Source organism: Arabidopsis lyrata (genome assembly GCF_000004255.2).
Source record: "Arabidopsis lyrata subsp. lyrata unplaced genomic scaffold ARALYscaffold_4, whole genome shotgun sequence".
Lineage (NCBI taxonomy): Eukaryota > Viridiplantae > Streptophyta > Magnoliopsida > Brassicales > Brassicaceae > Arabidopsis > Arabidopsis lyrata.
Genome location: NW_003302552.1, coordinates 11460818 through 11474721, shown reverse-complemented (window position 1 = coordinate 11474721; position 13904 = coordinate 11460818). Strand labels below are relative to the sequence as shown.

Genomic DNA, 13904 nt, shown 5'->3' with positions numbered 1-13904 from the left:
GCGTTTTCAGTGTATTTGGAGGAATTACAGAGCGACAAAGAGGAGTTTTCATCTTTTTCTTTATCTTTAATTTCTCGTAGGGCTAATGTTAAAGCGGATAATTTGGCACGAAAAGTTCGTACAGAACCGCTTCATATCACGTATGTAAACAACATTCCTCAGGAATGACTCTTTTGAGTTTTAATTAATTTTGGATGACAAAAAAAAAAAAAAAAAAATCATGATTGGTAACATTTTTGAGTTATCTTCCTAATTCAATGATACCATATAGTAACTCATGTCACCAATCACACCCTCTATTTCTAACACGACTAACTAAATCGAATTCTTAATTGAGAAAACCGTAGAAATGGACTACCTAACCTATTAAAAACTACAAATCCAACATTTGACTCATTGGGTAGATATGATTTTTGGGAAAAAAATTTCAATATTGTTTTGATTATTAAATTATAGCCAACATCTTAGCCTCTCCTTCCTCTCGCTCTTCATTTTTTTATTCTTCAGTATTGTTTTTGATTATTTGAACATGCTTATCATGTTGATGTTGTCATAGACCTGGAATCGAGACAAATTTTAAAAGTAACTACTCTAAAGCATTGAATATTATTCTAATGCTCTTGTCTTATAGACAATTATCAGTTGCCATGCTATTGTGATTATCTTATTACCAGCTCAAGTCGTGGCCTTCGTCCGATTGGAGTGCCCCATTTATTATTTTGTCGGTCCACTACCCTTGTACTCCCTCTGTTTTTAAAAAGTTGTCGTTTTAACTGTATTTGGACAAATTAAGAAAAGGTATACAATGACTATATTAACCTCATAAAAATGACAAGTAATTATTTACAAATAATTTGTGTTCAATAAAATGAGGGTAATTTGGGTAGTTATTGGCATAAATTACATTATTACCTTAAAACGACAACTAATTTAAAACAAAAAAAAAACTCTAAAACGACAACTCTTCGAAAACGGAGGGAGTATTATTTTTGCTGCCAGAGGATGCAGGCCTTACATTTTTTTTATTAGCTTTAGAGAAAGATACTTATCGTTTTTTGAACTCTAGATTGGCAAAATGTTAACAACTTAAAATTATATGCAAACTAACTTTTGTGTTTGTTGGGAAAGTATACAGTTCCTCCTAGTAAATGTAAAATCTATACATACAACCACGGTCTAGCCACAACGGATCCGTAGCTAAATATAAGTAGTTACGAAAAACTTACGAACTAACCACAAAATATTTTTAAAAACTTCCGTGGTTAATTCGTAGCAAATATGTGGCAAAATACCACGAAAAAGCAATGGATATAATCGTGATAATATATCTACAAATGTAGCCACAAAATATATGTGGTAAATAGCCACGACCGAAAAACGTGGTAACTTCGTGGCTATCTTTCCTACGAATATGTCGGTAGCAAAACCGTGGCTAATTACGAACATATTCATTTCCAAAAACTTACAATAATGTGATGTGAATTTTGACATAAAGCTGAACTAATATCAATCAATCTTATTTTGCTGTTGAGTTTGGACAGAAAGGTTACCAAATATAATCGTTTCGACAAACACCATTTTTGGTTGATATTTTTTTGCAATAAGCCACGGATCAGCCACGAATATTTCCGTGGGTATATAAGATATTTCAAAACTCCCACAATTTCGTTGGTGGCTAAGTCGTGGGTAATGCGTATTATAAATACCAACAAACTTCCGATCATTTCAGCATCTCTTTTTATTGTATCTAAAGAAAAACAAAAAATCATACTTTACTAAAAAAAAAAAATTTGTAAACTTTTTTTAGGTGAGAGATTAAAATTTTTTGTTTACAATCCAAAAATGTTTAATTATTTTGAGTCGAGAGAGTGGATGAATCGACATATAGATCCAGAGAATAATCATGTATCAGAAGAGTTTAGAGAAGGAGTTGAAATATTATTCGATTTGCGTGTAACCAACAATCTTACATGGAGCTAGGAAATCTACAGTGTCCATGTTCCCGGTGTAGAAACATAAAATAGCGTGATGCGCAAACTGTTTCCAAGCATCTACATCGCAATGGATTTAAGGAAAATTATTACGTCTGGACAAGCCATGGAGAAAATTACTATGATGTGGGTGAAACATCGGCGTCTAGGGAAAATTATTTTCCGGTTGAAGAAGAAACATGGGATAATCAAGTTTCGATCGACAACAACGTTCCAGATGAAGATGTTTACATGGGACAAGAAGAAGTACCAAATTTTCAGGAGGATATACCGAAGAATGCCAATGAGGAACCATACCATGATAATGTTTTCCAAGCGTTTGAAGCAGCTAATCGACCTCTTTACGACGGGTGCATTGAAGGAATTTCCCAATTGTACGTGACGTCGCGTGTGATGAACATAAAATCAAAGTGGAATTTGGGTGAGGCATGCGTTGATGAGATATCGCAAACAATTAAAGATGTTTATCCCAAGCCAAATAAAGCTCCTGTGTCGTACTATGAGACGAAAAAATTGACTCGGGCACTGGGATTGCCAGTGCAAAAGATAGATGTGTGCGAGGATAATTGCATGCTTTTTTGGAAAGGAAAAGACAGAGAGCTTCTGCGTTGTCGCTTTTGTAAGAAAGACATATACTATCCGAACAATGGCAAAGGAAAAATTAAACCTAAACAAAGAATGTTTACCTATCAATTGCGGATCGATTGAAGAGATTATATCAATCAGAGCCGACAGCTTCTCATATGCGATGGCATGCTGAACATATCTCTCCAGAAGGAGAAATGCATCACCCATCAGATGGAGCAGTGTGGAAGCATTTTCAAGAGGTATATCCTACATTTGCTAATGAGAGTCGTAATATATATCTAGGCTTGTCGTCAGATGGATTTAATCTAATTGGTATGAATGGCGAGGCACACTCAATTTGGCCAATGATCGTCACTCCTTAATCTTCTTCCTGGTATGTGCATGAAAAAAGAATATTTCTACTTAACAATACTAGTACCAAGGCCAAAACATCCAAAGAAAAGTTTGGATATTTTCTTGCAACCGCTCATTGAAGAATTGCAGAGTTTGTGGAAAGACGGAGTGGATGCATATGATGTATCGAAAAATCAAAATTTCAAGATGCGAGCTGCTTAGATGTGGACAATCAGTGATTTTCTGGCATATGAAATGCTTTATGGGTGGATGACGCTAACCTTTTAACTTCTTCTACAGATGACACAACAACAGACAAAGCGACGTCGCACAGATATGAGAGCAGAATCATCTCATCAACAGCCCGTTTTCAGCCCCTCTCGAGCTACCTTGCCATAGGGAGCTACTATGCCACCAGGAGCTACTGGTCTATCTTCAAATGGAGCTACAATGCCACCGAAAGCTACCGGTGTATCTTCGAATGGAGCTACTGGTGTATCTTCGAATGGTACTAGCAGTTCTAACAGTGTTACTCTTGAGGCACTAATGAATGCACCTGCGAGGCGAGACTCACCACGGCTCTATCCCAAGAAGCTCAACGGAGTTTTATGGTATGATTTTGTATAACTATATATAGTTACAATTTTTAGTACTATTGAAACCTCGGTTTATAATATTTCAGGTTCAAAATTAATCCTTCTATCAATAAAAACATTCGAACAACGTGGCAGAGCAATTTCATGGGACGTTGGTGGAATTGGACCACAGTTCCTCCAGAAAAAAAGGATGAACTGTGGCAGGATTTTTTGGTTTGTTTTTGTTTTGATTACTATTTTGCCTTTGACTAATTGAATTTCCTTTGTATACATTATCTAACTAACATATTCGTTACCGTTGTAGCAAAATTACTATCGGGATAAGGTGCACCACAATCTAGTATATCAAAAATGGGAGATTGAGGTTATAGATTCGGACGTGATCGGATCAGCACAAAAGAGAGAGATAATAAAAAACTGTGTACATTGGCCAAGAAAATTGGGACTAGAAGACTAGTTGATGGCGAATTGGGGTACAGAAGAAATGCTTGAAAAGTCCAAGACCAACTCTGAAAACCGCCTATCTAATCCTGATGACAAAGGGATAATAAGCATTGTGCCGGTCCCGTAGCATTTGCCAAAATCGAGTACGATATGGTAAGGTCTCATAGCTTTTTACTTACTGTTTGATTTAGTATGAAAGTTCCATCCGTTTCGTGTATTCATAATCAAATTTTGTTGTTTGGATTATAACGTTTATGTTGTTTGGTATCCAGAAATTGCATGTTTTGGTGAACTGATTGTTTTATTTAATCAGAATATTCTTTGCGGTAAATGGTTGCAATTTCTTGTTTGTAGGTGGTTAAGTCTGGGAAAGATGAACCAATACCATTCACAAACCTTCTACATGCGACACACATGCACAAAGATGGAACATACGTCGACTATCGTGCGAAGTCCATTGTAGAAGAAGTTGAGCTAACCGTATCGCAACTTCCAGCTTCTGACGGCTCTCCTAATACCACCAGCCAGACTGCTAATCCTTCTCACACTCATCTCATCAACCAAGTAATTTTAATTGGCTTCAATTTCTTTAGTTTCAGTTTGTTTGCAGCTCAACAGTTCAAATCACGTTTTTTTCAAAGACTAAAACCTTATCATTGTCCAAATAAATAAACCAAAAAAATGACGTATATACGGCATGGGCAGCGCTCAAGATAAGGATGTCGGCCCTAACGAGACTTCCTATGCTTCTCTTGCCCGAAATCTTGACACAGAAATGCGGCTATCAAGCTTGGAGACTACTCTTGCAGCAGTTAAGGATGATATGGCGATGCTCAAGAATGATGTGATGATGCTCAAGGATGACTTGCATAAGGTCGGCGATTGCACAACGGCGATGCAAGCTTCTCAAAATGTGATTCTAAGGAGTTTAGGTATTGATCCCCTAACTCAACAACCGATCAGACCCACCATAACTCCTGTCACGGTTAGTCACTCAGTCCCTTCTCCGTATCCTCTAAAACCTCATGACAATAACGAAGACTGATATGATTATGTTACTCATGTCCATGACAACACAAGACTTATCCTTTTGTGCTACATCTCTATTTTTTGGTGAGTTGTGTATTAAGAACATGACTGTTGTGTATTTCATTTAGTATTTTGTTATGTCGTTAGACTAAGAACATGACTTATGTCTTTTTGTAAACCAAAAATATTTAGATCATATTTATGTTGGATTAAAGTTTTAATTTGTTGTTGTTTATTTCCAAATTGAGCTTAACATGATTTTTATTTTAAAATTGAGCTTAACAAAATAACCCACGGATAACCACAAAGAAATCAGTTGTTTGTTAAACAAGTACCACGGAAAAGCCACGACAATGTTCGTGGTTAGTTTACTAACTAGCTACGGAATAGCCACGACATATTTGTGGCTAAATCAACTACGAAAGCCACGACATATTTGTGGCTAATACAACCACGGAAAGCCATGAACAGTTTTGTGGCCAAATAACCATGGAAAAGCCACGACGTGTTTGTGACTATTTACCCACAAGATATGTTGTGACATTTTCGTGGTTAAATAGTCACGAATACTTTCGTGGTAATTCGTAGCTAACTTTGTCACGGAAAACCACGGAAAATTCACAGTCACGACGCTATATCCACGGATTTCGTCCGTGGTAATTCGTGGGTAGGAAGGCTTATAGCCACAGATTCTAGGTTACAGCCAAGATAATTGCCGTGGCTATGCCGTTTTTTTTAGTACATGAGTATAAAAAAAAAAGATAATTGAGTAAGGAAGGTGAAACTTGTAGAAAACCAAAATGATAATATCTTGATGTGTAGAGATCAAAATTATATCACAAACATATTGTAAATATTTGTTTATATTATTATAAAATTTTGTATTTATGAGGTTTACCTCCTTGCTTCTATGGTACAATCCTCTTCCCGCTGAGCCTCCTTTCTTTTCGGTCCACAAAAAAAAAAATCCATTTCAATTTCAAATTGAAATGCTTTTTATATTTTTTTTCTAGAATGTCAAACACTGGATAGTCAAGTGCGGAGCGGATAACTGCCGCTCGTTTTTTATCAGAAGCTTGTGATTTAGTTTTTGAAATACAGCATCCCACTTTTTTTTATTACTCAAGATTTCGATATAATTCTTAAAATGAACAACTCACACACTCACCATCTCATATCATGTTGCCGCCAGAACCCCGTATTTCTTCAAGACAATCTCCTAATTGTTGGTGTCGGATCCCGCACCAGAGGTCCAGGACCAACCAAAGATTGCCACGTAGTCGGTCTAATGGCCCATTAAGGATAAAGCCCACTAGACCCACAAGTCAAAAGAACAATCGAAGTGGTTACCACCATAAGGAGAATTCGAAGTGATTGCACCTCGATACGAGTCCGGAGACGAAGTCATGGTTAAGTCGGTCCAAGGACACTTGGGCCAAAAGGCGAGGCCCATAAAGACCAGAGTCAACTTAAATTCAAACGTTGAGCATTAAAGTCAAAGAATCAAAAACGGACACATTTAAGAGAGAATAATTGTACTTAATTAGCCATTTAAATGACATTTTTCTATGTATAAGTATAGAGGCCAATGGCCATGAAAGAGGAGATATCTCTCTCTCGAGCAAGAAATACTATAGCAATTTTTGTAACAATTCATAAGCCTTTTGCATTCTTATTTTTTGTCCCTCAAGAATAACCTTTCCTACTTAATAAAAATACTTGAGTGTGTGAATCCGACATCCACATTTTGGCGCCGCCTGTGGGGACAGAGGATTCTTGAGTGGTCAGATTTTTCTTTACTACATTCCCGAGATAAGCAGCAATGTCCAAAGGAGACGCCGTTGAGGCATCATTGGCCGAAACCCTCAAAGCTATGCAGCAAACCATGTCGGACATATCACAAAGTTCTCGGATGTGGAAAAGGCTGTCGATACGTTGCAAACATCCCAGGTATCTCTTAGTCAAAACGTCAATACTATACAAACTCGTGTACGCTCTTTAAGTGCAGGGAATCTTGTGGGAATCCGAAGGAGGAAACTCAACTCGCCAAGTTCCGTTGCGCGAAATGAAACCAGCGGACAAAAAACTCCTGGTACTACTAATAATGTAGTTCAGCCATTGGATGGAGAGGCACAGTTCGAAGATGAAGCTCAAACTTGCAGATCAATACGAGCAGGAAAACCTCGATCAGTTCGAGACTATGAGGAAGGTTAGCCAAGAGCTAAAAGAAATGAAGTCAAAGTTCCATCAGGCTACAAGTTCGGAGCCGGACATCAATCGAGTCATTGAAGAAGCTAGGCGAACACCTTTCATCTCGCGAATTGCGAGTTTGAGAATCAAAGATTCCCGGAAGCTCAAGTTGGATCCTTACAGCGGATTGGAGGATCCAAAGAGCTATCTCGCAGCTTTTCTGATCGCTGCTGGAAGAGTCGAATTGGATGAAGCTGATGAGGATGCAGGTTACTGCAAGCTTTTTTCGGAAAATCTATGCGGCCAAGCTTTAATGTGGTTCACCCAATTAGAGCCGGGTTCGATCAGCAATTTCGACGAGCTATCAGCTGTATTCTTAAAGCAATATTCCATCCTTATGGATAAAAGCGTTTCGGATGCCGATCTTTGGAACTTATCACAAGGATCAAATGAATCACTTCGAGTTTTCATCACCAAGTTCAAAGGAGTGCTGTCAAAGCTCCCAAGAATCTCACAACAATCAGCTTTATCTGCCTTACGAAAAGGATTGCAACATGATTCAAGATTTAAAGAAGATTTAATACTTCATAAACCAGACACAATTCAGGATGCACTCTTCCGCGCAAACAACTGGATGGAGGTAGAGGACGAAAACGAAAATTTTGCCAAAAGAAATAAGCAAGAGAAGCCGGCAATCATCGTCTCTACCAAGAAGTTCGAACCCAGGGAGAACAAAGTACCAAAGAAATTTGGGTCGCAACCCTTCAACAGTACCGTCGGAAAGCAATTCCAAGGGAAAAGAAGATCAAACACTTGGGTCCGTGATGAAAGTTTATATTGCGACATTCATAAAGTGACCGGACATTTAACCAAGGATTGTAGCGTTCTTAAAAGGCACCTCGCAGAGCTTTGGGCCAGTGGAGATCTTTCCAAATTCGATATAAAAGATTTTGTGAAGGAATACCACGAAACAAAGGAAAATTCCAAAGATCAAAATTCTAAAAGACCAAGGTTAAACAACGAGGAAGAACCAAGGAATTCTAAGGGTAAGATCAATGTTATTCTAAGAGGTTCCAAATTTTGTGGAGATTCGATAAGTTCCATCAAGAAACATAGACGAAATGTCCTACTCAAAGCAAGCTTAAGCGAAGAAGTCGATTTTCAAGGTGCATCAATATCATTTAATGAAGAAGAAATGCGGCACCTCGAAAGACCTCATGATGATGCTCTAGTCATTACCCTTGACGTTGCCAACTTCGAAGTATCAAGGATCCTTATAGATACAGGCAGTTCGGTCGACTTGATCTTTTTAAGTACTTTAGAAAGAATGGGAATTAGTCGGGCGGACATAGTAGGGCCTCCGTCCCCATTAGTTGCATTCACAAGTGAGTCAGCCATGTCTCTCGGACAATCAAGCTACCGGTCCTTGCCAAAAAGGTATCAAAGATCGTGGACTTCGTTGTCTTCGATAAGCCCGCAGCTTACAACATCATCCTCTGGACTCCCTGGATTTATCAAATGAAAGAAGTCCCCTCTACATATCATCAATGTATCAAATTTCCAACACCAAGAGGAGTGGAAACAATTCGGGGAGATCAAGAAGCTTCACGGACGTGTTATCTAGCTAGCCACCGTATGAAGATTCAATAGCAATTAACGAAGCCGCAAAAGAGGGACTAAGAACAAAATTTCCTAGCGGGCAGAAGAAAGACAATGTAGTAATCGAAGTGGTGTTGGAAGAAGACAAGCCGGACCGGAAAATTCGAATTGGGGCAACTTTGACTGGCCAAATAAAAGAAGCTTTGATCGAACTCTTGAGGAAAAACAAAACATCGTTTGCGCGGTCAGCAGCGGACATGCCTGGCATAAATCCAAGTATAATTTGTCATGAACTAAACGTGGATCCGAGCTTCAAACCGGTGAAACAAAAAAGAAGAAAGCTTGGAGTGGAGCGAGCAAAAATAGTAAATGACGAAGTGGATAAACTTTTAAAGATAGGATCCATAAGAGAAGTGCAATATCCGGAATGGGTAGCAAACACTGTGGTTGTCAAGAAGAAGAATGGGAAAGATAGGGTTTGCATCGACTTCACAGACCTCAATAAAGCATGTCCCAAAGACAGTTTCCCTCTCCCACATATAGATCGACTTGTAGAGTCCACCGCTGGGAACGAGCTGTTAACATTCATGGACGCCTTCTCGGGTTATAATCAAATAATGATGAACCCCGAAGACCAAGAAAAAACGTCATTTATCACTGATAGAGGTATCTATTGTTACAAGGTAATGCATTTTGGTTTGAAAAATGCAGGAGCAACTTATCAACGGTTGGTTAACAAAATGTTCCATAATCATCTCGGGAAGACAATGGAAGTCTACATAGATGATATGTTGGTTAAATCATTAAAGAAAGAAGATCACATTAAGCATTTAGAGGAATGTTTTGATATTCTCAATAAATATCAAATGAAGCTGAACCCGGCGAAGTGCACATTCGGAGTCCCATCCGGAGAATTTCTTGGCTATATTGTGATAGAAAGAGGAATTGAAGCCAATCCAAATCAAATTAACGCTTTTCTAAATATGCCATCTCCAAGAAACTTCAAGGAAGTACAACGGTTGACTGGGCGGATCGCGGCTTTGAATCGTTTTATCTCAAGATCAACAGATAAGTCGTTACCTTTCTACCAAATTCTAAAAGGAAACAAAGGATTCTTTTGGGACGAGAAGTGTGAAGAAGCTTTTGGGCAGCTTAAGGCATACTTAACCACTCCACCTATACTCTCCAAACCAGAAGCGGATGAAAAACTTTATTTGTACGTGTCGGTTTCAAACCATGCGGTTAGTGGAGTCTTGGTTCGGGAGGACCGCGGGGAACAGAAACAAATTTATTACGTAAGTAAGTCAATGACAGATCCGGAAACCAGATACACAATGATGGAAAAACTCGCACTCGCGGTGGTAACTTCGGCTTGGAAGCTGCGCCCATATTTTCAATCCCATCCGGTTGAAGTATTAACCAACCAGCCACTCCGAACAATACTTCATAGTCCAAGTCAGTCCGGACGTTTGGCGAAATGGGCGGTGGAATTAAGCGAGTACGATATAGAATTCAAAAGCCGGATCAGTATGAAGGCTCAGGTTTTAGCAGACATCTTGACCGAGCTACCAATACCTGGAACGATAGAGCAACCGGAGAACCAAACTTGGAAATTACATGTAGATGGGTCTTCAACAAAGCAAGGATCCGGAGTGGGAATCAAGTTGGAGTCTCCAACATCAGAAATTCTAGAACAGTCATTCCGATTGTTATTCAATGCCTCCAATAATGAGGCAGAATATGAAGCCCTGATTGCCGGACTTCGATTGGTACAAGGAGTTGGAGCTAAGGAAATAGTGGCTTATTGTGATTCGCAATTAGTAGTTAACCAGTTTAATGGAGACTATGAAGCTAAAGACTCAAGAATGGAAGCATACCTCGAAGTGGTGAAGGATCTATCTAAAAACTTCTCGAAATTCGGATTAATCCGTATACCTCGGGGTGAGAATATAACTGCGGACGCACTTGCCGCATTGGCGTCAACATCAGATCCTGAGTTGAAAAGAGTTATTCCAGTGGAATGCATTTTGGAGCGAAGCATTCAAGACAACGAAGAAACCCTCGTCATTACAAGGTCTCGAGCAGCGGCACGTGACCGTGGCGAACCAGAGATCGAACCGCCACCCAACAAACAGAGGAAGTCAAAGGGATCAAACACATCTAACAAGGAACCCGTTGTCTTAGCAGAAGATGTGATTCCAGAAACGATATTAGAAACCGAGCTGTTAATCGAAGAGGATGTTCTTGAACCAAACGAACATCCCGAGCCAGAGCCACGAGTATTTCACAAGGTTGACCAAATTCTGGCTAAAGACTGGGGGGCTGACTGGAGGGAGCCAATAAAGCACTACATCATGACAGGCGAGCTCCCAAAGAATAAGTGGCAGGCCAGGAAAATGAAAATCGTTAGCGCGAAATTTTGTTTATCAAAGGATGCATTATATAGACGAGGTGTCAGTGACCCTTACCTATTAGGCATTTTTGGGCCCGAAGTCGAAATCGTCATGAGCGAAGTGCATGAAGGATTATGTGGGAGTCATTCATCAGGAAGAGCTATGGCTTTTAAAGTTAAAAGAATGGGATACTATTGGCCCACTATGATCACGGATTGCGTTAAATTTGCCCAAAGATGTAAGCGCTGCCAACTCCATGCACCATTGATCCATCAACCTTCGGAGTTATTCTCTTCCATCTCCGCCCCGTACCCGTTTATGAGGTGGTCAATGGACATCATTGGACCATTGCACAGATCAACTCGAGGTGTACAATACCTTTTGGTCTTGACGGACTACTTTTCGGAATGGATTGAAGTTGAGGCATATGTTGGCGTCAAGGATTCGGCGGTAAAGACTTTCATTTGGAAGAATATTATATGTCGACATGGAGTTCCGCATGAAATAGTCACCGATAACGGGCCACAATTCATATCACAAGAGTTTGATGCTTTTTGTGCGGACTGGGGAATCAAAGTCAGTTACTCTACTCCACGATATCCGCAAGGAAACAGTCAAGCTGAAGCCGCGAACAAGACGATATTGAGCAATCTCAAGAAACGTTTGAATCATCTAAAGGGAGGATGGTACGAAGAACTCCAACCCATCCTATGGGCCTACCGTACAACCCCTAGGCGACCTACTGGAGAAACTCCATTCTCTTTGGTTTATGGCATGGAGGCAGTAGTACCAGCTGAACTCAACGTGCCCGGACTTCGCCGAACAGAAGCACCATTAAATGAGGAAGAAAATTCAGCAATGCTTAATGATTCACTAGATACCATAAATGAAAGGCGTGATCAAGCTTTGATTCGGATTCAGAATTACCAGCAGGCAGCAGCCCGATATTACAATTCTAAAGTTAAAAGTGGGCCGTTCTTCGTGGGAGATTATGTGTTAAGGCGTGTCTTTGACAACAAAAAAGAAGAAGGTGCCGGTAAACTCGGTATTAATTGGGAAGGACCTTACATTATTACCGAAGTGGTTCGGAACGGTGTTTATAGATTGAAAGACTTAGAAGATAGGCCAGTCAAGCGACCTTGGAATGTGATCAACCTAAAGAAGTTTTATGTTTAAAGCTACATGCATTTTTTATGTACATGAACTATGGTGTGGCTTGATCCCGAAATGGGTACGTAGGCAGCTCGGAAACGAGTTCAGCTATTAATAAAAATTTGTTTTATTTTTGTATTAAAGGAAAGGGTTCGACCGAGCGAACAGTTGAAGCAAGTAAAGGTTCGGCTATGCGAACATACAAGAGATTGGAAGCAAAACATTTATTCAAACGAACAAGACAAAGTGTCGATCTTCGCACACTTCGAGTTAGGGAAACCCTCCCGGAGAGCAGAACACTTGAACTCCTTGACCAGCAAGATCAAGAACTGGCATCATACAATCCGGGATACGAGCAAATTCGTAGATTCTGAGCTCAATCCACTCTCCGGGGTGAGAACTAAGGATGTGAAGATCCCTTGATATCGCAGTAACCCTGCGCTGCATTCGATGAATCTTCTTCCGAAATTTTTTCTTTTCCAGCGATAGCTTCCTGTGTTGAATTGCGAGCGCTTTGATAAAGGCCATCGCAATCTCCCGGTCTCTATCTGGAAGGTTCTTGATCAAAGCGCATGGAGCTCGGATCTGAGATCTGAAAAAGCCGCGAAGTGGAGAAGATCGTCTACTTGGAACATCTGGAACATCTTCGTCCATCATTCCGATCCTAGAGAAGTCCGGCATAGACTCCGAACATCGAAGGTTAAAATCCATATCTGCAGAAGTAAGAAGAATAGTGAGAAGTAAAGGGAAGTTGAAGCTGTAATTTATAGGGACTTCATATCCCTAGCAAGCAGCAGATTCAGCCCGAAAATGGAGTGATTCGCGGCGGGATTTATGCCCTTAAACTAATCCTGCATTAAAAGACGCATCTCCGAGAATATTTGAAGAGAAAGGAAAGTTGCAAATGTTTCCATAAATAAAAAAGGGCCGAAGCCCATTATGAGTTCAAAGTGAGTGGAAAGGTTAGAGAACATTTATGGAAGAGGCTCAGGAACAGGCTCCTTCATCGCCGTTTTAGTTTTCGAATTGGACGCCTTGTTCTGGGCGTCCACCTCGGAACAATCCTGAACGCGTTTCCGACTGGTGCTGGCCTCCTCTTCGTCTTCTTCCTCGCTATCAGATGGAACGGTATGGACCGGAGCATTCACAGGACCCGGAACTCCTCTAGCACAGAGATACATCCGAAGCATCTTCGGGATCTCAGCAACAGAATTGAAGTTCCGCCATTCCCATTGAAAGGGGTCACTTTCCAAAGCACGTATCTTCCTCTCTACCCGAGCAATGAATAAGATGAAACAAAAAGCTTTTAATCAAAGACGACAGATATTAACCTTGTCAATAAAGTCGCAAGCCTCTTTCTTCTCCTTTGAAGGAAAGTGAAAGACGGCGTGAGGGAAAAGAACGCCGGCCGGTTCAAAGCCGTCGCCGGACAAGAAGAGTGGGCTGCCAGGATCAATGGGGGCTACTTTTTCGTTTTCCATTCTCGTAATATTTCTCAAGTAAGATTCTAAAATCATATTTAAAGAAAGCTTAGAGGTAGGTAAGCCTTTATTTATAATGGTTTAGGGTTTGTCTTGGAACCATAAATC

At 40.1% G+C, this 13904-nt stretch overlaps 1 protein-coding gene across 1 annotated transcript; it reads right to left on the bottom strand.

The window, feature by feature from the left end:
* Nucleotides 1-12585: 12585 nt before the first annotated feature.
* Nucleotides 12586-13532, bottom strand: LOC110229263. Its single transcript, XM_021029021.1, has one exon. It carries the CDS (start codon nucleotides 13024-13026, stop codon nucleotides 12586-12588), a length of 441 nt encoding a protein of 146 aa, XP_020884680.1. The 5' UTR covers nucleotides 13027-13532.
* Between the last annotated feature and the right edge of the window lie 372 nt (nucleotides 13533-13904).

What these genes read in the sequence shown, in the direction of transcription:
- LOC110229263 (XM_021029021.1), bottom strand. Translation starts at nt 13,026, where the DNA reads ATGGATTTTAACCTTCGATGTTCGGAGTCTATGCCGGACTTCTCTAGG.